We start from the raw sequence: 24,294 nt of genomic DNA, 5'->3' as shown, positions 1-24,294 counted from the left end.
CCCACCCATGACTAACCAATGACAAGCATGTCATGGCCTCCGTCAATAAGAACTTGTCACAATCTCCTCAGTCTAAGTTCAGTGATGGTTCGTGGCATGGGAGTTATGCAAATGTCAGGAATGCACAGTACACATCCTCAAAATCATAATTCAGTCTAAACCAACCTACAATTCTGTGAGGCCAAAAAAACAATCTGAACTACAGGGGGTGTTTAGGTAGAGGAGGCTCCTGGGACACTGGCAACTTGTGACTCCATTCCAAGGTAGGCCGGGCCATACTCCATTTATAGCATACATCCTATAGTTTATAAATAACATTCACCAAAAATATAGATTCCACTATTTGATGGGTCATAATCAACGCTTGCAGCAGGTGAATTTAATCCACAAATGATCCACTCATCCCTTTACTCCAGGATCCTGTTTAACTGCAACGGTTATGTGGCAGTCAAAATGGAGCTCCAAGCCATCCCACAAACCTGTGTAATTCAGAGGTGTCCTGGATGAAAGGGATGCCTTGGACACCCCATCTAACCCGTACCTGTATCTGTAGCTACCCACTTTGGGGTCTGTATTAATAGTATTGTACCAAAATTTTTAATCACCAGTGCTACATAACAAATACCAGTCCAACTACTTCATGAATGATGCATTATGTAAACATACCGATCTGATGGGACTCCGGGGCCTCACACGCCTCCTCCCCCTCGGATTCGGACACCTCTGGGGCAACCGTGGCCTCCTCAGCCACCTCCTCCGCCAGCTCCTCCGCCACCATCACCTCCTCCACCTCCTCCGCCACAACCACCTCCTCCACCACCACCACCTCCTCCACCACCTCCTCCACCACCACCACCTCCTCCACCTCCTCCTCCGCCACCAACACCTCCTCCACCTCCTCCTCTGCCACCAACTCCTCTTCCACCTCCTCCACCACCACCTCCTCAGGCACCTCCTCCTCCTCCACCACCTCCTCCACCATCTCCTCCACCTCCTCCACCATCTCCTCCACCATCTCCTCCACCTCCTCCACTTGCTCCTCCACCATTTCCTCCTCCTCCTCCACTTGCTCCTCCTCCACCCTCGCCGCCACCTCCTCATCACGCTCTTGCGCCTGCTCCTCCGCCAGGGCTGCCTCGGCCTGCTCCTGTGCCTGTCGTGCTCGGGCTCGTGCTGTGTGGTAGAAAACAAAATCATGGTCAATGTCGGGTCATTGGGGCACATGTAGTAATCCATAACAAGACATACATGGAAGGGTGATAATGTTGGCAAACAATGCTTGAAAGTAGCTCCTTACTGTTAATGGACTCCAAAATGTGACATTTAAGTTATTATGTGATTGTTAGTAATTTGTTCAATCATTACAACCCTGGCATTTATCAATGTTGAACACATATTAGATCTGGCACATTGTATGCATCTGAATCATGAATGCTATGTCATTACATATAAAAGCCACATGACTGCATGTTAACCAGGAAGAAGCACACATAACAGTCTATGGACTTTTAAACCCATGGACACCCACTTATCATGAGACACATTTTATTGTTTATAGATGGTATGATGTAAGTGCGAAATTTCATAGCTAAAATACTCACAATCAGCTATCTCGCCCCTAATTTGCTGGAGAAGCTGGGGCTGGCGCCTGCGGAGGTCCGACCACCGCCTCTCGAGCTGGCCGATGCTCCTCCGCACCCGGGTGCGGGCGTAAATCCGGCGCCCTGCCGCAGCATAGGCCCGCCGCTTCTGCCCATTTGTGATAAAGGGCCCCGCACGGCCCAGCCTTGTCTCCATGACGGAGACCAGAGCCCTCAGCTCCGCAGGCGAAAATGGCTCTGCCCTGCGTGTCTCCGCCATGTTAACAATGGCATCAATCAACCAATCAGGTGGTGTCATTGGTTTATCACAGTTATTTGTGTTAATAACTTTATTGTTCATCTTTACATGAACAGCGTCTCTGCGCCAACACAAATGGTGACAATTTCGCATGCCTTAAAAACAGTAGTGCTGATGTATGGGAATGAGCAAATCTGATATATATAAAACACAGTGTGTATGCACTTAGCAAATCCAATAAGGCCTCGCTCCGCCAAGCAACGCGTGCTATAGCTTAGCAACGCATAGCTGTACTTAGCATTACTTACTCTATGCATCTATGTGTATGCGTACATTTATGTTTAAAAGACACACATACTTGCAGGTATCCTGAGTCCAGCATTATACACCAGCGCTGCCTGCCTGGCTGCCTGGCTGCCTGCCTGCCTGCCTGCCTGCCTGGCTGCCTGCCTGCTCCTTGAAATGTTTAAAAATGTTAATAAATTGAAATATCATATATATATATATATATATATATCTGCAAACAAATCATACATCAACACAGGAAAAAATCCCCAACACATTAGAGAATAAATCAATGTACTCACCAGTCATCAGGGATAGTATCAACTACAATAATGAAGATATAACAAACACATAAGATCCCTTGTACAAGGTATAATAATGAGCACCTATATTGTACTTCCCCCAAAACTAAGCACATATGATAAATATCTACTATTTCTTTGCCATTAGGAGGGCAGGCTGGCTAATTGTCGTTTTGTAACACTGACAACTACCACACTGTACTTATTTGAAGGGGTGATTTTTACAACAATTGGTGTGTTCTGGTCCACTAGATAAAATGTACCTGAAGTATCTTTGCGCCACAGAGTCCCGCAGCTGGTATCCCCTCCGGCATTCAGGGGCGCGGGATGGGCGCATGGGCGGATCTTGCGGCTCAGATGGTACCTCCCACTCATCAAAGGGTATCTCACGCCGCACAGCAATGTTGTGGAAAAATATACACAGGCCCACGATCCTCGACACCATTTGAGGCGCATACTGTAAGTCACCACCAGTGCGGTGGAGCACTCTAAATCGACCCTTTAAAAGGCCAATTGAGCGCTCCACCACTTGCCTGGTGGCAACATGCGCCCGATTGAATGCCTCCTGTGGGCCCGGTGCTGGGGAGCTGTACGGCGTAAGTAGCCAGGGCGTACATGGGTAACCGGAGTCACCCAGAACCCACGCATCACGGCCTTCCAGCTCTTGTAGTCTTTGCCATATCCCGGTTTGTCGGATGACATGAGAGTCATGGGCACTTCCGGGAAACTTCGAGTTGAAGGCGAGAATCTCCATGGATGGGCCACATACCACCATCACGTTCAGTGAGTGGAACAATTTGCGGTTACTATATATCTTCTCACTTCGAGATGGAGGCACAAATGGTACATGGGTGCCATCCACAGCCCCTATCACATTAGGGAAGCCAGCAATTTGATGGAAGGCCTGCTGGCTTCTGCGCAGGGTCTCGGTGGCAAATGTCATGCCCATGAAGTGCCCCTTGCGCCTGAACATGGCCGACGTCACACGCCTCAGGATTCGGCAGAAGGCCGGCTGAGATATTCCAGCAAGTACTGCCACTACTTGTTGGAATGATCCTGAGGCGCAGAAATGCAACACCGCCAGCAGCTGTGTGTGAGGCGGAATTGCTGTCGTGATCCCGTGTAGAGGTTCCAGATCACTCTCAATTAACGAGAGCAGATCCAGAATTACATGTGGCGGTAACCGGTACCTAGTAAGTACCTCATCATCGGGCATAGCAAACAGAGTCACCCGTGTGCGATAGATTCTAGCACGTCCTGGCCTCCTTGGGCGACGAGTGGGGAGAGCCGCAAGTGCCCTTAGCCTCCTTTCCATGTCCCGCATCATTGCTTCAGCAACCTATAAAGAAATGAACATAAATACTGATGCACCTATGCACATAATGGCCATATCCCACTACAAATAGATTTGTAGGCTTCAATACGTACAATAGATGGCCGCCCCGTAAAATCCCGAAGATCCATTTGACTCTATAATGATGTAACAATAATATGAACTCAATACACACCGTCCTAAACACACAGATGCTTACAACATCGAACTACTAAACACTACTTGAGTATCAAAGGTGTCTGCATTTGTTGCCGACATCATGTACTATGAGACATTCCAGCTATTGCTGGGACATGTTGTCCTGCAATAGATGAACACACACAGGTTTAAGACCTGTGAGTGAAATAGTGAACATGTGACATGTTGCAATAATGCTACAAAGACTTTGCTGGCCCAACAATCTGTAGTCAGTGAGGCAATGGTGCATACATTCATACACTTACATTGTTAATGGATAACATATCTACAAGGACCATGGAAGAGCTTACCTTAGACCCTGACAAGTCCAGATCTGGAGACAAATGATTCTAGCAGCAACTCACTATTTATAGGCCTGTCACATGTGTGGTCTAGAACAGTAGTGATGAGTATTGCATGACTTGTGGGCTGGATTTTCTAAGGGATTGGGCTACTTTTAGCTTGCAATCAAACGCCACAATACCACAGTAGTCATGAACCAAATGTCATGTCATGCTAGCAAATAGCATGTGTATTGTGCGATAGTCACAGGTGTATCAGAAGATTCTATGCAATGTTAGAATTGGTGACCAGTATTTCATGTAGAAGTTTCGCCAGGTTTTACACAATGGAATTTCCGCCACCGTATGCGGCGCGAAAAAACAGCGACGTACGCTCGTGCACGGAACGCAGCTGCCGCGGATGTCCGCCAAACAGGATACACAAACAGTATATAAAGGTGTATTAGAATGTGACAATGTTGTTGCTAACATGTCTGGATCACAACCAGAGGTGGACCAGGAGCTGCAGCAACTATTTGACCAGATGGACTCCAGCACCACCTATGTGCCACTGCACATGCAGCCAGTGGGTAATGAGGAGGCTGCTGGCCCTTCTACAGCAGGGCAACCTGCACCTGACCATTCTACAGCAGGGCAACCTACACCTGGCCCTTCTGCAGCAGGGCAACCTGCAGCTGTCTCATATGCACCATCAGAAGAATCTTTTGGAACACAACCGGGGACTTCACAAGATAGTACCATGGCCAGCACTTCAAGTGCAGCGACACGTGCCAGGGGGCGTGGCCATGGACGTGGCAAGGGGAGAAAGAGGGCAACAGAGGAACCAACTACAAGAAATAAGGCATATGAAGCACAGGAGCTTGCCATCCTGGTTCCCCGAGCACGTGATTTGATTGAGTGTCCATCAGAGAGGCTGACACACACACGCAGATGGAAGATTTGGGAAGAGATAACGGCAGAGATTAATGAAGTTGCGCCACAAGTTCGTGAGGCCGACCATGTCAAGAAGAGGCAAGTTGTTTTGTGATACATGTGCCCAGTAATAGACAAGTAATGATTGAATTCATGCTTAGATGGATTTTGCAAATGGCCGGTGAGGTTGTTACCATACACAGACATTATTGACATGTTATTTGGTTGAGAGTTAGAGTAGGGTGATTGTGAATGTGTATTGTAACGGTTGATATCATAGTTGCATGTAATGTTATCTTTTGGACATTAAGCACATGTCGTAATATGTAGCACAGAGCAATGGCAGCAACAGCAAACATCTGGAGTGACATGTATTAATATGTCAACTTACATTGCAGGTGGCAGGACTTCAAAACCAACCTGAAGAGGAAGATGACCAAGCGGTGGGAACACAGCCAGACATCTGGGGCCGGGCCCATGCCATCAGGGCTAGAGTTCACCCCCCTGGAGTTGATGGCCGAGAGCTGTGTATCAGTTGAGGAGGTCAGGGGGGTGAGCACGATGGATAGCGAGGCCCCAGCTGAAGTGTTTGCGTCTTTTATTGAAGGTAAATACATGCCATAAACTTGTGCAAGTAATTATCTTAGAATGTGTCCTAATTGTGTTTATCATTTTCCACAGACACCCCACTGCTTGGTGACGACTCTGGTCAGGAGGTGGAGGAGTCCGTGCCACCTGGCCCCAGTGGTAGGCCTGTGCAGCAGCAGCCATCGGCCCAAGCCGATTTGGCCAGGTTGGCCCAGATGCTTGGGGACATAAACCAGCAGGGAGAGTTGGCATCAGAACGGATGCATAGGACCGAGGAGATCATGGCGAGCTTGGTCAGCACCCAGCAGGCCATCGCTGGGAGCCTGCAGGCCATGGCTGAGGCGCATCAGGCCATGGCTGCAAGTGCTCAGGTGCTGGCCGAGCAAGCCACCCGCCAAAATGATCTCCTCCTCCACCATAATGAGCTTATGGTGGAGCTAGTTACCAGCAACAGGGTCCTAATGTCATCCGTTTCTGGTGCATTACCACCAGCAACACTCCCTGCTGGCAGGAGGGGTAGACCAGCCAACCCCTCACCAGCATCTGCTCCACCTGCCCCAGCATCTGGCCGTGCCCGAAGAGCTGCTGCACAGGCCAAGGAGCCTACCAAGGCCAAACGTGGTCGAAAATGAACTTGTGGCTGCATTAATCTCCACCGTTATCTCATCCCAAATCTTCCATTGTACTGTGTGTGTCAGCTTCTTGTGTCCAATCACGTGCTGAGGTTTACCAGATGAGCCCTTGCTTCAAATGTCCTTTTTGGTTCCCCTGTTGCCCTCTTTTGCCTGCCATTACTGTCAGCTGCACTTGATGTGATGTTGCTAAGTCCCCGGTTGTGTTCCAAATGATTCTGCTGATGGTGCATATGAGCCAGCTGCAGGTTGGCCTGCTGCAGAAGGGCCAGGTGTAGGTTGCCCTGCTGTAGAATGGTCAGGTGCAGGTTGGCCTGCTGTAGAAGGGCCAGCAGCCTCCTCATTTCCCACTGGCTGCATGTGCAGTGGCACATAGGAGGTGCTGGAGTCCATCTGTGTGCAATTATATTTGTTTTGTATTATCATTTATTTTGGTACATTCCTGCCATGGTTTGTTTTTTTTGGTATTTTAATTTTTTTGTCATTGCATCACAGTGGCATTGACTGTGAAATGTATATAAATAAATTTCTTTACTTTACAACAATTGTGTGGTTTAATTAGTACATGTCGCATACACATGTGTATTGCTAGTATTAATATTCAGTCATGTCCATTGTTAGCAGGTTTAAAGTGTGTCAGAAGTACAGCATATGTGGGTGATTAGTAAGGTTTCCTTGAAGCAGCAATGGTTTCAATTAAAGCACTGACAAGCGTCCTATTAGTGAGTAATGAGTAAAGGAGTCGATTTTATTGGGTTCAGGTGTTAATGCTTGTAGTCATTAGGCGGTCCGTTCGCCTCCCGCAGGAACGAGTGGTGTCCGCAAAGCAATAGTGGCCTTTTGGACACCGCACATTTCTTCCCTTTTTGTTCGCGTGCATTCGGAGTGGTATCCGAATGCACGCCCCCCAACATAAGTGTACTCCCCCGTGTCCGCCCATGTTTCCGCCCCGTTTTGCCCACTTTGAAACTACGCCCATGTGTCATTCCGCATGACGCCCATAATACGCCCATATTTCCCGAATGATTGCGGTGACCAGTTTTGTACGGGATTTGCCCGAACAGGTACGGAGTCAAGGCGTGGCACATGCGCGTAGCGTTCTCCACGCATGCGCAGACGCCGTAAAGACGCGATCCGAAAGTATGCGGTAAAGTACGCGTCAATCAGAATAAGGGCCAGAGAGAGGCATAGGATGACAGAAAGTGGTAGTGGGAGACTGGGCAGGCAGTGAATGATAAGGAGAGGCAGACTGTGCCAGGGAGGCATAGTGTGATGGGGAAAGGCAGAGGGTGATGGGGAAGCAGACTGTGAGGGGGGAGGCTGATAGTGAAATGGGAGGCAGAGGGTGTAGTGAAATGGGAGGCAGAGGGTGATAGGGGGACTCAGAAAAGACAAAGGGTGGTAGAGGTTGACTAGAGAGAGAGAGACAGCGAGTGATGGGAGTCGCACAGAGGGACAGGGGTGATAAAAAGGTGGTGGGTGGTAGAGGGTGATGGGTTATTGCAGAGGTAGGCAAAGGGTGACTTAGGAGAGGCAGATGTTGACTAGAGGAAGGCATTGTAGGACTAGGGAGGCAGAGACAGAGTGCGTGTCTTATGGTGTGTACACACGGTCAGATGTGCCTTAAGATCCTATCCATGATCCGATCATATAGGATCGTAGATAGGATCTTAAGGCACATCCGATTTGCATCCTATCTTAAATATATAGTGCAGATCTGCACTATATAGACAAAGCAGCCAAGACTTTCTGGCTTCCGATACATGAACGCGCATCGGGATCGGATCGGGATCGCAAGGGTTAAAACCCTTGCGATCTGCATCCGATTCCGATCCGATGCCGATCCGATGTTGACTATATCGTCAACATCGGAAAGGAAATCGGACTGTGTGTACACACTATAACAGTGGTACTGTGAGGGGGCTTTTGAATTCCTAGTAACTGCTCCTGCCAGGCAGGCAGTTTTTTCTGTGAGCAGGGAACTATTTTTTTGGTTTCGTCTGGCTGCCCTCAGAGTTCTAAACCTGTCAGGATTGTTGCTATGCTATGGTACTAATTTGACAAATAAAGTATAGCAACAATTATTCTGTATATATATATTGCATGGAGTTCTTTATGTAAGCTAATATATATTATTTCCATATATATTATTTTCTTGTGACAGGATTTCTGTGCAGTATTTTGTGTTGCTTAATTTCTGGTTCCAGTAATATTGATGGTAATAATGCTACAAACTCTGATAGTCTAATGTTATATTCTCTTTCTACTGCAGATGAACAAGAGGCAGTTCAGAAGAGGACATTCACAAAATGGATCAATTCACATTTGGCTAAGGTAGGTTCTAGAATGTACATTTATATCATTTTTACTAGTGTGGTTTTATAATGCAGTAGACACCAAAGCCTTTTATTCTTCTGCTGTGGTGTTGGTAGGGATGTGGTCTATGCTAGGATAGATCTGTGGGTAGCTGGTTACTCTGCTGTTAAAAGAGTGTGCAGGACAGAAACAACATATGTATTGTGACTGACATTTTGTTATGCTTTTAAAAAGTAATACAGGTCGAGTATCTCTTATACAGATATCCGTTATCCAAATTATTCCAAAAATCATAGTTTCCAGAATGTAGTTTGAAGGGGGTTGTTACTAAAAGCTACTGGGGACATCTGTAACTGGCACTACTGGGGACATCTGTAAATGGCACTATTGGGGACATCTGTAACTGGCACTACTGGGGACATGATATTTAACTTGCACTACTAAGAACATCTGTAACTGGCACAACTGGGGACATCAGTAACTGGCACTACTGCAGACATCATATGTAATTGGCACTACTGTGGACATCTGTAACTGGCACTACTGGAGACATGATATGTAACTGGTTGTCAGCGCGCAGAGGCTTACCGCAGGTGGTGGTCGCGCTGTCTGCCCTGCGGGCCACGTGGTGTGGACAGGACGCCAGGAAGCAGGTGCACACAGGAGGCAGGAGTGGTGTGGTAGCGGAGGCCGCCATTGTAATACAGTGTAGAGAGGGGCAGACCTGCTGCATGTCTTTGGTTGTGAGAGGAGGTGTGCCTGGTTCTCTGCAGTGTCTCCAGTATGGAGGCAGCCATGTTGGAGAGCAAGGTTTCTCCAATCTCCTGCCAGGGGTTTTCTTCAGCCAATCCCATGTGTCTTTCCCTGATAAAAGGGGTCTGGCCCATGTCTCCCTGCCAATGCTTCAGTCTACCTCCTGGAGAGTGGTTCAGTGGCTTTGCGCTCCACAAGTATTCCTGCCTAACCTGCTGATGCTCCTATCCGGTATTCCTTAACTACTTGAGTGGTATGTCTGGAAATTTTCCGGGCATACCACTAATATAAAATAGGTGCATGCAGTGGTGTCCAGGTGTGCACCACTGGCGCACCACCTCTAGAGCTACACCCCCCACCCCCCCCCCCCCTCTCCTGTCGGCCACCACACCCCCTCCACTCTGGCAATCATATGCCGGAGCTCCCCCGAGTCCTCGCGAGCCGCCGTGAACATCCCCGAGCCTGCCGCCTGTGTGGTCAGTGATGCAGCGGCGGCAGGGGGCGGAGGTGAAGGGGGGGGGCCTTCCTATGATCTGTGGTGGGCTTTGCTGGGGCAGGACAAACTGGTTTGTCCTGCCCCAGCAAAACCCACCACTCAAGGGGTTAAAGGTACAGTGCCGTAGTGACCCACCAGCGTGCTGCAGAGGACCCACCTCTCTCCTGTTGGGCTTTACTCCTAGCGCTTCACAGTTGTTCTCCAAAGCTCACAGTGACTCTCAGCTATATTCAAGGTACCACAGTTATCCTCAGCTGTATTCAAGTGCCTTATGCCTTAGTTATTCTCAAGCTGTATACAAGTGCCACAGTTATTCTAAGTTGTATCCAAGTGCCTCGACAGCCGACAGCATTGAAAGCGGATTCTGACAAAACAGATCTGACTTTATAACAAGTCAGATCTGTTTTGTCAGTGACAACTGTGGATTGTCAAACTCATAGCTGTTTTTCATCAATCCGCGGGCGTTTTTGCCGATCCGACTACTTTCCGACACTCGACAGCCGGAACATTGAATGGCTGTTGACTTTCAGTCGAGCTGGCCAAAAATTGGCCCAGGATTCCAACTGTCGGAACCCCATTTACCCCCACTGTTTACACACAGGAACCCATTACCGGACCCTATACAAATTGTGCCATAGGACTTGGGGATGCCCTGTTCTGCCCTGCCTACTAATGTTATAATATATACAGTATTAGCCTAGAAAGGATGTATAAATCCAAGATCACTTTTTCACTTTGATATGATTTAACAATAAATATAATTATAGTCGTTTTCAAGTGTCTGAACTATTGTCATTATAAAAACAAAGTATTGCTTTGTGCTTCTGAACGTCATACCATAGTTGGCCACAGGGCTGCCAAGAGAAATCCTGGGCCCCGGTACAACAGCTTCACGGGGCCCCCCTGGAGTGGCGAGCTACAGAAAAGAGGTGTGGCCATTAAAGGATATAGGGGTGTGTACCACACCATATACCCTTTATGCAACACAATAGTAGACCCCTTATACTTGCCCCTTACACATTATGCTACACAGAATGAGCCAAAATTCAAATCGATTATTTGCCGCCCCGTTCGCATGCAGCAGTGTGGACAGAAGCGTGGGGTGGTGGATATGGGTTGCGCCCATGGGAGTAAGGGGTCGTGGCCACGGATGGGCAGATAGCGGCAGGGTCCCTGCGGAGGATGTGAAATAGGTAATAGCTCCCATCCTCCGCAAGGACCCCACTGCTGTCTGCCCATCCGGCACAGGGACCCTCTGCCCCCCTGCGCTGCCCAGACCCCTATGCCATACAGCAGGGGTGGCCAGCCCACGGCTCCTCTCTCCAAGATCTGTGGCTGGCACAATCATCCCCATTTGAAGCGCCGCCTCTGGAGTATAAGGATCCCAAGCTCACACACGCAGCATCGAAAGCAGCAACAGTTCTTTCAACCTGCTGGCAAGAAGCAGCAGATGCCACTACTTGCAGTATCGCCGAGCTGAGCTGCCGGTATCTGCTGTGTCCCCAAAGCTACAGATCCGGCGCCAAGAGCAGCTGCATTGTGATGGCCAGCGGTATGTGCACCTGGAGGGAGAGGGGGATTGTGTCCATTAAACCTCTTTAATCTCATGTGATCCTGGGCAGTATGGTCCCACCCAGATCGCATTCCATATATGATCCGTCATAAATGGGCCCCATGTAGCCTGTTCCCTTCACACACATTGGAGGTCATTCTGATTGACCACAAAGCTGCAAAATTTGCAGCTTTGCGGGTCATCTACATACCTCAGATTTCACGCATGCGAACGGATGTTTTACATAATCATCGATTTGCAGCTTGCGTGTGGGGCAGTGCGGTCGCCGACCATCAACTGATTTCTCAAGCGCTCGCAGATCTAAGTCAGTCTCTGCTGTCTTAGATCTGTGGCGCTCCTGTACGAGAAGAGGGTGGGCAGCTGACATCCGGTGACATCAGCTGCCCTCCCCCGGCACCCACGTCATGGGAGTTCCCATGGGCGCAACCCATATCCACCACCCCACGCTTCCGTCCACACTGCTGCATGCGATCGGGGCGGCAAATAATCGGTTTGCCGCGCCCGCTCACACAAAGTGGCTGCACATGCACAACATCGCTCCCCATTGTGAACGTGCAGGGAAGCGAACCAACCTGAATGAGGGCCATATAGCCTGTTAAACACACACACATAGCCTGTTCCTTCACACATACAGTACATAGCCTGTCACACACACATATACATACATAGCCTGTTACATACACACCCACATATATACATACATACAAAGCCTGTTACACACACAAACACACACACACACACACACACACACACACACACACATACAGTACATAGCCTGTTACACACACACACACACACACACACATATATATATACATATATACAAAGCCTGTTACACACACACACACACACACACACACACACACACACACACACACAGCCTGTTACACACACACACACACACACACACACATAACCTGTTACACACACACACACACACACAGCCTGTTACACACACACACACACATAGCCTGTTACACACACACATATATACATACATACACAGCCTGTTACACACACACGCTTTTTGTCTGTTCCCCCTGTCCATAGCCATGCATTGCGGGCGGCATTACCTTTTGAACCAGGAACTTGGAGCAGGAGCAGGACAGCCATCGCTGACCGGGCTTACTTAGGCAAATTCGGGGGCGTGGCCTAATCGCGGACCCGTGGCCACGCCCCCTTACTAGACCCAGTGTGTCTCATGCTGCAGGAGGAGGCCAAGAGCCGGCAGGGAGAGGGAGATAAATATATATATTTTTTTAAGTTTGTGTCGGGACCGGGGCCCCCCTGGCAGGCCCGGGCCCAGGTAAAATGTACCCGCCCCCCCTGCCTCTCGGCGGCCCTGGTTGGCCATGTGAAATCAGTTAGCAGCTTATGTGGGTAATTATCTAATTAAACAGTATTAGGTTTTTAAGTTGTGTATCCTATGCACTGAAGATCTTTAATGTTACATGAGGCCGCTCTTTTCCTTCCCTGTGTTTGTTCAGGCGCACAGTATTCCCGGTGTTTGAAATTTTAATAAGGTCTTGAGGGGAGAATTATATTATCAGTCATGATTTTTCCAACCTATGTAATTACATTGAAAATGTTACCAATCAGATGCGAATGACATTGAATAATAAACATATTTATTTTATAAGCAGGATACATAGATTGCAAACTACAGCAGCTATTTTAGTTGTATCTGTAGAATTCTGGTATAATCTAAAGACACGGGGGTTATTCAGACCTGATCGCTGATTTACTAAATTCCAGAGTCTGGCAATCAGGTATGTGCCACCCAGGGGTGGATTTATAGGTAAGGGCCCCCCTAGGCACAACAATAACAGCAGCCCCCCCTGCCTAATTATTATTATTATTTTTTTAGATACGTTATAAGCCCTCATTTCATGATAGCCAATTTAAAAGATTAATAAAAAAGCCACTAACACTATTTTATTTTATTATGTATTCATATTTACTAAGTAGGACAGTCTACAGGGGCAGTATATGCCTGACCTAACCATTTACATTCTATTCAAGATAGAATATGGTACAGTACAGTGAAAATATTTTGAAGTTACAGTTACAATTCAGACTGGCAGCACCATCGCAAGCATCCAAGTGCTGCCCTCAAACATGTGCCACCACTAGGCTCTGGCACCACAGTGACATTCTGAAACTTAGCTGGATCGGGGATTAACTTTCTCTGCATATGTTACATCTGCCCCACCTGCAGTGCACATAGTTTTGTACATTTGAGGGGGAAAAAGGTGCCTTGCGATCAGGTCTGAATAACCGACTAATATGGCCTACACACAGGGTGATTTCAGGGCATTTTGTAAGCGATCATGCTAGACTTCTTAGAATATGTCCCTACATCGGTCCTTGTGTAAGGGCCCTAGAAATGCACGTGATATCGCCCTGTGAATAATATCCAGCATGCTGGATAAATCTAGGTAATCGCTGGTCAGGGCCAGTGTTCTCAGCAGAGATCACTGTCCCTGACAGATTGCTCAGCACACAGCACTGACACTTCGCTTTGTGCTGAGCGATCTTGCTGAGATTCTGAGCGAGTATGAAAAGATATTTACGATAATATGGAAGCAACGAGCTTCAATGACATTATATTATATTAGGTTAATTTACTAACTTTAACAGCCTTCATCAAGTCACAATACATTAGCACTGAGGTCCTGCCAATATCAGTGCATCCATGCACATACTTTGCCATTGGGTGCACATAATGTAATTAACCCTTTCGGTGTCACTCCTGAGAATTTTCCGGGTTTTGCTCCAGTGCGCAGACTGGCAAACCCAGAAAATTCTCGGGAGTGCCATTGCCTGCACTCCCTCCCGCTGGGCAGAGCCGCTGAGCATTGAGATGAGTGCTGCACTCAGGTTCAGCTCCTGCTGCATGGCCCTGCCTCCCTCCCCCAGCTGTGTGCGGTTTGACCTTGTAACCAGAGGTGGGATTCAGCCGGTTCGCACCGGTTCTGCAGTACTGATACCTAATGCATTATGGGTTTTGCAGAACCGTTTCCTAATCAGCACCCATTGGCAGGGTAGAGGCTGAATCCCACCACTGATTGACAGTCCCATTACATTGCGCGGCTTTCCTGCAGCCGCACAAACACGGAAGCACTACCTGGTGGTGTCACACTGAGGGCGTCTGGCTGAGCGGGAATATCACGCTGGACAGGGAGCACTTCACCATGGAGGAGTGGGGGCCAGAGTCCGCCTGCAGTTCAGCATGCTCGTCGGGGTGCTGGCCCTGCTGGCCTCCGCCGTGCAGGCCTGGAGGTCCCTCTTCCTGCTGTGCAAGGGCCATAAGGAGTGAGTACCGCGCGGGAGGGGATGAGCTGGAGGCACTAGAGTGCGACCTCTGCAGCCGTGTCACTAGAGTGTTAGCTCTGCAGCCATCTCACTAGAGTGTGAGCTCTGCAGTCATGTCACCACATGTCCATGATACTAGAACCTGGGTACTCAGCCACACTATGCCTATCAGTATAATCCTGATATATAGGACTATGCATGTGTCAGGTATATGCAGTACAGGACCAGTAAGTGTCCCATGGGCATGTGATTGGTTATTTATTAGTATACAAGTTAGACCCCACCATCCCACAGCCTGTCCCTAACCCCCTTGTAGGTGCATAACCCTAACCTTTCCCTCCGCACAGCCTTACCCTAACTTCTCACTCCCACGCATCCTAACCCTAAGACCCCCCCACTAGTGCCAACTGGAGCCTTTTTACTTGTGGGAAATAATATTAAATAAACATTTCAGATACTTTGAACATAAAGGGTTACTGAATTGCCCCATCTATGAAGCATTTTCTACCCATCAGGTATAGCGAGTTCTTCTGTATCCCTGCTTTACCTGTGAGTGATGGGCATTACAGTGTGTGGCACGATGTGTAACAGGCATGGAGGAGAAATGGAGAGAAAGACACATGGAAGGAGAGAGAGACATGGATATAGACATGGAGAGAGAGGGGGAGGTGCTTGTACCCAGGGCTGTGAGGGGCCTGGGAGAGCAGTTACCTGTATCCTGAGATGTCTTTATGGCTATGTGCCAAGGCATGTGCCATGGCTCATACAGGGTTTTGGGCTGTCACCGCCTGTGGACTGTGGTCCAGGTCTTGCAAGGCTGTGTCTCAGGGGGTACTGTGGTAGGAGGAGGTATAGGCATAGACAGGGCATCCTATGTAGGACGGTGTGAAGAAGGAGAGACGTCTGCATATGCCTGCTGGTACTATTATATTATATATGGGAGCAGGTGGGTTATGATCTTGGTGTCATGGACAGGGGGAAGAAAGCTGAGAAAGAGGAGAGCCGAATTTGCCCCATTCCAAGGGATTCAGAATGACCTCCTATATGTAACTCTGAGCAGCTACAGTCCATCCAGAGTTGTATACAGAGGTACAGTAGTGGGCAGATAACTTACGGTCCATACACACTGGGCACCTTTTCCCAGCGTGTATGGACAGCAATGAGGGGGGAAATAGCTGGGCTGAAAATTGCTCAGTGCATACACACTGAGCGATTTTCACCTGTCTGAGCAGGACACTATGGAAAGCCGTACACCTCATCTGCTGGTAACACCAGCAGATGAGCTGCGATGGCTGGCAATGATGCAGGAGCCCACATCAGTGCTCACCAATCACTGGCGGCTTTCGCAGGCAAAGCAGCTCAAACCACAAAACTGAGCTGCTTTCAGACCCAAATCACCCAGTGTGTATGGGCCTTTACTCTTAAGATCCATATTATTTCCATGTAACACTGAGTCAGTCCCATAGTGTATTCTGTAAATGGCAACAGGGAAGGATATTTACCATGTGCTTATATGCAAGCACATGTATACATGCATAGTTACTATGTCAGTTTTACATACAATATAGTATATATCCAAGCAATGTAATCAGATTTCCCTCTATCCATTGTAATGATGATATTGTATTTTTAAGCCCGTATAAATTGCTATGTCATTTCCATGTTCCTATCAGTGTTGGAAGTGGAAAGGAAGTACTGAAACTCATTGTCAAAACAAACATTAAAACGGAAGGGTTTTGTTCTTACTTTCTCATTTGTTTAACTTGATACTGGCATAGTCTATTGGAAACTATTATGACATATTTTACTAAATAGTAAATAAAAGTGTATGCACCCAATTACTGTATTATGCCACCAGTTTGTCAAAATGATGAAACAACATAACAGTAATAACAGCAACAGCCGCTGTAATTGGCCAAATGGAGCAACACTTGAATTGCTCTGTTGGGCACCATATAGGGCCACTGGCATGCAAAAGACAGAACCATAGATTTGAGTAGCAACGTTAGCAAAATAGCAAAAACAGTGTGGGGTCCAGCAATGGTGGCCATTGCTATGGGGCCCAGAGGTTTACATGGGCATGGACCCGGGTTATAAAGAGTGCACGCAATTTCCCAGATTTGCCTGCTAAGTACAGTAAGTGGCTCTGATGCATTGCCTAGCCTAAATTATGTGACATATTCTCAGTGAGATATGAAGGCAGTGGTTATAATGTTAAGGGGGCACTGTAATTTGGAATAATTTGTACTGGATGCCAGTGCCACTGTAATGTGGCAAGATCTGAATGGCTCGTTGTAATGTCAAGGGCACTATAATATTACAAAATAAGAGCAGAGGCTAATGTGGCATAATATGAAATGGAGGCATTATTGTGTGGCATAATATGAACTGGGAACCAATGTATGTTATATTGTGAATTGGTGATTCTGTCTGACATAATGTGTGCTTGAAACCCTATTATGTGATATCATGTACACTAAGTAACTACAAGAGTAGTTCAATAAGTACCTGTGTTTGAAGACAAGTGGGGTTGCTGAGGAAAGTTGGTATTACTATTGTGTACTACCATCATTCAAACAACGCCATACCAAACTGCAGATTTTATTTTCCACCACGACAATGCACCAGCTCCCTCATCCGGAATTGTTGTGACCAAATTGTATGAATTAGGGCCCCTAGCACGTTACAGCTCTGCCATAGCAACCAATCAGCTCTGACTTAACATTTATCAAGTACATTCTTTAAAATAATAGGTAGAAGCTGATTGGTTGCTATAAGTAACTTCTCAACTGGTCATTTTCTCCTGTGTTTTGTTTGATTGCTACATTAACCACTGAATTGGCTTCAGTATTTAAAATATTGGGTTTTGGCTACCATAGTGAGCTCGTCTGTTGGCCTGGAAAGCAGATCTGTGGGAACCCCGGTATTCATGGTATCTGATTCTCAACCACCTCAACAAAATTTACCTTGTCATGTCCAAACTGTGCTGTAGGGAATATGGGCAATAAGGTAGTGTTGAAAAGATCTAGGGGTCCTGCCCTAAGAAGATGACTGTTTTTTAGGAATTACATAAAATCCCTAATTGGGACTGTTCCCTCTCCACCCTAATCCGCACTTTACTCATGCTGCATGAATACACATCTTTTCTAGCCACTGTACAGGTTGATATTTAATAATCACTGTTGTTATTAGGCCTCTGCCCTCTTGTGACACAATGACCAGGTTATGATTAATATCATTATATAGTTTTGCATACAAGTCTTGTTCTAATGTAGAATCAGCATTGACCTCAATTTGTCTTTCTTCATACAGCGGAATCCTCCATTAATAATAAATGATCTTTTTGAAGACATAAAAGATGGAACAAAGCTGCTTGCATTGTTGGAAGTCTTGTCTGGACAAAAACTGGTAGGTAAACTAACATTTGGACACAAATGTAGCCATGTCTTAGGTTGCATCTGCGCATATATACTAATGATTACACATTGAAACTCCCAGTGATTGTATATTAAACCTATATATTTCTGTAATATTTATATGCATATTTGGTGCAGTTTCTCTTTCCGAGTATAGCCTCCTGTTTGAGCAACAGTGCGCCTTTAAATCTTCCTGATGTCAGCAACACACCCACATTTGCTTTGTTACCTACTATGAATGCCCAATATAATTCTCAAAGCATGCATCCAATTCTGTGCTGCATCTGTACACAGATAATAGTGGCGCATACCCAGTATCACTCAGATACATGTATATACACAGACCTCCCAACTGTCCCGGTATTTGGGGACGTTCCCGCTTCCCGCCATGGGGGCCGCCATTGTCCAACAGTGGGGGGGAGGGGGCAGTTGGGAGTTCCCCCCAGCATGAAGAGAATAGACGCTGTGCGCATGCACAGAGTCTATTCAGCGACGCAGGGCATCGAAAACCGGAGGTGCGAGCTTAAGTCATGGCACCCTGTGAGGCCACACCCCCTTTTCATTGGTCATGCCCCTTTTCATGCGGGCGCGGCTTCGCTGCGCACCGGACCCGATTAGAGATGGGCAAACCGGGTCACTAGCAAGAGCTGGGACCCTGCAGATCAGTCTGTGCAAAGATCCGTATCTTTTAGGCCGTCCAGCGGTTCACTTTGAAAGAAGTAGTCATTTGTTAATAACGAAGCATACTTTGTCTTACAATCATTTATTTCCATTATTTTTTACTGTTTTAAAAGAAACCCATTGAGCTGAACAAATAAGAACATACATAACCGAGTAAAACACTGATCGATGGCTGGGTGCAGAATCGCCATCGATGGCAACCATCGATGGCGTCTGCACCGATGGCCATCCCTAGCAGCAGCAGCCTTATTATTCTTTCTTTTACTTGCAGTAGCAGCACTGAATTCAGTCTCAGGAGTCAGTACATCTCAGCTGCCACAGGTGGCACTGCTGAGATCAGGAAAATGCATTGTAATTAAAAACGAAACTGAAAGTAAAAGAACGACGGATCACCTTTTTGGGATCGGAGGCTCAATCGTTCTTTCATGGGATCCGTTCAAAAGATTTGCTATACCTCCCAACATGACCCTCTCCAGGAGGGACACATTGCTCTGTTTCAGGACTTCCCTTTTTGTTTATGATTGCCATTACCTGTGTTTAGACACCATTGTTATTACTTAACCTGTTCAAAACAGGTGATAGCAATCCATACCTCTCAAGTGTCACGATTTCAGCGGGACAGTCCCGATTTTCGGGTCCTGTCCCGCTGTCCCACCCGCGGCCGGCATTGTCCCGCTGCGGGGGGTGGCAGTTGGGAGCCCCCCAAGCTGATTGAATAGACGCTGTGCGCATGCGCACAGCGTCTATTTGCGACCGAAAATGGGGTTGCGGCTAATTTGCATAAGCTGCACCCTCATTTGCATAGGCCCCTCCCCCTTTTCGGGCGCGCGAGTGTCCCTATTCCAGCAGCCAAGAAGTTGGGAGGTATGGCAATCATAAATGAAGAGTGAAGTCCAGAAACAGAGCAATGTGTCCCTCCTGGAGAGGGTCATGTTGGGAGGTATGGATTCGCTTAGTTCACGAACGACCCATCTCTAGTCCTGATCCAGGGGATGTAAGGTTGGGAGGTATGCATACATGCCAAGTGCCAACATACTGTATTAAAACTGTCCTTTCTGGGAGAATCCCAGAGAGGAGTTGCAGATAGCCATTGCGTTGGGTGCGGCTGGGCTGCACATCTCTAGGCTCCACCACCAAAATTATGCATTTCGAGGGTTTGCAGGTATAGGTTGAGGATATATTATGCAAATGGATGTATTTTAGCCCTCTCCATTCATCTTCCTTCAGAATTCCATTGTTAATCCTCTTATCCAGCCCGCTTCACCAGGAAGTGGGCAGGATATGGGCCACTCTTCTGTGCCTGAAAAGTCAGAAGTCTCACAGGTCTTTTGAGAGAGTAGGCAAGTATAATAAATATTAATCATCTGCAGGCATATATGCATTGGGTCCACCTAAACCAGGACCACCATGTGTGTTACTGTGAATCAAGAAAAGAAAGCTGTAAAAACGAATACAGGCCACATTGCTGCAATTTAGTTATTAATGTGGACACATTGCATTACTGGGTGTGGATCAGTTGGTCACCAGCAAGTTGTTAGACAGTCATTAGGTCGACACCATTAGGTTGAAATGCATTTAGGTCGACATGTGTCTAGGTCGACATGCAGGAAGGTCGACATGGGTTAGGTTGACAGGGTCATTAGGTCGACATGGGTAAGGTCAACAGGGTCATTAGGTTGACATGGGTAAGGTCGACTGAAAAAGTTGACTTTTTTACCCTTATGTCGACACAGTCAACATAAACACTAAACTGTACCACCGCATCCCCTCGCATGGCTCGCTGTGCTTGCCACAACGTAGTGGATGGTAGGGCATGAAATACCACCTGTCAGCACATGTCGCATCGACATGGACACCGAAACGTACCACCGCGTCCCCTCGCATGGCTTTCTGTGCTCGCCATGCTTCAGGCACGGACACTATTTTATTCTCCCACCACGCCCTAGTGGATGGTAGGGCATGAAATACCGCCTGTCAGCACATGTCGGCTCAAAAAAACAGTAAAAAAAACAGTAAAAAAAACATGTCGACCTAATGACCCTGTCGACCTAATGACCCATGTCGACCTAATGGCCCTTTCAACCTAACCCATGTCGACCTAATTACCCTGTCGACCTAACCTATGTCGACCTAAAGTCTTGTCGACCTTACTGCATGTCAACCTAAACTCATGTCCACCTAATGCTTGTCCACCTACTTGGTGGTGGCCCAATGACCGCATTACTTTGATATACTATCAGATATTGATTCACGCTAACAAATATCAGAGAGAAGGTCTTATTCAGAGTCAAACCCATCACTGTCATACTGTGTACACACAATGACTGATTGATGGTGGCAGATGCAGTGAGGGTTTCATTTGCAAAGATGGTGACCTGTATTGAGTGTTTCTGGGAGGCTCCTGAGGCTTACTTGCAATGGACATTCTAAGGAATCATTGCTTATATGGCAGGGGCATGTCAGCGCAGGGGGGGAGGGGGGCAGCTGGAAGAGCAGACAGCCACACGTAATAGAGAGCTCAGTGGCGTGTCAGCGTTTCCGGGTCAGCTGTCAGCAGAGACCACAGTGATTGTGCGCTACCCCGCTGTGTGCCGGCTCCCGCAGCACTGCCAGTTGCCTCCTCTGACTGTGGCACAGTCAGAGGAGGCATGCGGCAGTGCCATGGGTGCGTTAGCTGCATCTTATTAAGAAAAGAGCCACATGCAGCCAAGTTGGCTGGTACTATTACTCTCCATTTAATCACTTTTCAAGCTTAGTACATCTGCCCCGTACATCTGGCCCATAGGTTGAATCCCAGGTTTTTGCCTGGCTCCACCAAACTATCTGAAAGGTACCAACCCAAGAAAATGTTCCTGGCTCAGCTTCCCTGTATGTATGACATGTATATTTGTGTATGAGTGTGACGTGTGTGTGTGTGTGTGTGTGTGTGTGTGAGTGAGAGAGAGAGAGAGAGAGAGAGAGAGAGAGCAGCCTGGCATATCTGGACTGTAGAATATGAGGGCAGACCCAGCTTATGTCTGCATACCTCCCAACTTTGTAGCTGCAGAAATAGCGTCCAAAAAGGGGGCGCTGTTTATGTAAATGAGGGGCGTGGCTTATGCAAATGAGCCGGATCCCCGTTTTCGGCCGGGAATAGATGCTGTGCGCATGCGCACAGCGTCTATTCTGTTAAATTGGGGGGGCTCCCAACTGCCCCCCGCAGCGGGACACCTCCGGCCGCGGGTGGGACAGCGGGACAGGACCCGGTAATCGGGACTGTCCTGCTGAAATTGTGAATGTTGGGAGGTATGCGTCTGACAGGGTCGCAGGTGTAGTGTGAAAGGGGGTCTCAAGAAAAAACCCGGGATTTTGCTGCATAGAAAAACCTGGGTCTGAGAAGGGAAATTCCCTAGGTTGTATGGCTGAAAATGGTATGAAACACATATTTGGCAAGAAAAGATGCCAGCACTAGCGGAGTTGCATGGTACCTGTCAGCCTGCTGATGCCAGGCATTTTGTACTGTGTGGCTTTTTGAAGCTCGATGTATGAGGATACCTCTGTATGTGGTCTGATTAAGACAGTTGGATATAAATGTGAGGTTATATATTAATACTCACATCCCATATGGAGAATTTTTCCTCTTCCATAAAATGTATAAAGAATATATGGGTAAGTATTTATGACATAAATAATTTGCAGAGCCTTTCAAATGTTTTAGAACTTTCTATATTATTATTACATTTTGCTTTTTGTTATGTACTCATAGAATGACACAGTTCTAACATACAGTATTTCTTATAGCCTTGTGAACAAGGGAGGCAACTGAAGCGTATTCACTGGGTGGCTAACATTGGTGCGGCTCTAAAATTTTTGGAAGGAAGACGGGTAAGTTCCTTACACATCATCTATATATATGTCTAATGATTGTGTGTCTCCGAAACACTGCCATCTGTTTGCATGAATTAAACTACATCTCTTTCTCTCTCACTCATGCATAAACACAGAAGCAATCACAAGGTTGCAGACTAGCTTTCAAAGCATTTGCTTCGAGTGGGCTTACTAGTACACTATATATTATTACCACCAGTATCTGGTCATAGTTTAAAAGGTACAAACTTTGACTACTCTATGGATAAGCAGGGCTGTAGCTTCTATGAGGAAGTTAGTGGGAAGGTAATGGGAACTTAGACCATGGCAGCTCAGTAGATGTGGTCTAGATAGATTTTGCAAAGGCCTTTGATACCGTGCCACGTATTAAGATTGGTCTACAAAGAAAGGAAGCTGGGTCTAAGAAATAACATTTGTACTTGGGTCAAACACTGGTTGGAGAATAAGGAACAGAGAGTTGTGGTAAGTTGAACATTTTTAAATCGCTGAAAAGTTTTAAGGGGTGTGTACCTCACGGTTCTATGCTGGGGCAACTGTAATATATTCATTAATGACCTTGGTGATGGTTTATACCCCTTTTCCACTAGCAAATTCTACCCGGGTTTTTGCTCGTGGACGCGCACTGACATGGGTTTTTTGTCAGTGTGAACATGTCCTTTTCACAAAACACGGGTAGAGAGACCAGGGAATTCTACCCTGGTATCTACCAGGGTAAAACACGGCAATGACACGGGTCTGTGCGCAGTGTAAACGCACATTACCCGTGTTTTAGATCCAGGTAACGCTCTGAGGCCGGTAATTGGTTCTTCAGGGGCACCAGAAGATGATGTCATCTGCTGGAGACGCGCTGGGAGACGCTGGGAGACGCTGACCACGAGGAGGCTTCCCAGCAGCAGCTCCTCCGGCGCTGGGCACAAGCAGCCATCGCAGCACATTGCCCACGCTGGGCACAAGCAGCCATCGCAGCACATTCCCCACGCTGGGTACAAGCAGCCATCGCAGCACATTCCCCACGCTGGGCGCAAGCAGCCATCGCAGCACATTGCCCACGCTGGGCACAAGTAGCCATTGCAGCTGGACTGGAAAAAAGCTATGTCTTGTGGGCATTCTTGGGATTTTTTAAAGTTTACCCGGGTTTAGTGTAAAAGGCTCCGACACGGGTATAACACGGGTCTATGTGCAGTGTGAACAGTGTTTTTACCCGTGTCTTACACGGGTATGATCCGTGTTCAAAAACCCGTGTTTAACACGGGTTTCAGATGGAAAAGGGGTATTAGTGAGCAGTTTCCAGATAACACTAAACTATGTAAGGTAATGAAATGCTAATTAGCAGAGCCAGATATGATTCTAATATGTACAGACGGTGGTGTAACTTGATACATGTTGGCCCCATAGCAAATGTTTGTAAAGGCCCCTATTTATCACCTAATGCTAACAAAGGTATACAGCACATGATATTTTGACAGGCAAAGTAGGACCCTCTCAGCTCTGGGCCCCATAGCAGCTG

The 24,294-nt window shown here is 47.3% G+C and overlaps 1 protein-coding gene across 1 annotated transcript in view; it reads left to right on the top strand.

Annotated features, from left to right (window-relative positions):
- SYNE1 (spectrin repeat containing nuclear envelope protein 1) overlaps nt 1–24,294 on the top strand; it is a 503,588-nt gene that overhangs the window by 147,274 nt on the left and 332,020 nt on the right. Inside the window, 3 exon segments of the mRNA XM_083176202.1 lie at nt 8,643–8,704; nt 18,136–18,231; nt 22,701–22,784. Of these exon segments, the coding sequence (XP_083032328.1) occupies nt 8,643–8,704; nt 18,136–18,231; nt 22,701–22,784 (242 nt within the window).

This window comes from Crinia signifera, chromosome 3, assembly GCF_055691185.1.
Source record: "Crinia signifera chromosome 3, ASM5569118v1, whole genome shotgun sequence".
Lineage (NCBI taxonomy): Eukaryota > Metazoa > Chordata > Amphibia > Anura > Myobatrachidae > Crinia > Crinia signifera.
Note: the sequence above shows the minus strand (reverse complement) of the source record. Positions and strands in the feature narration are given on the sequence as shown.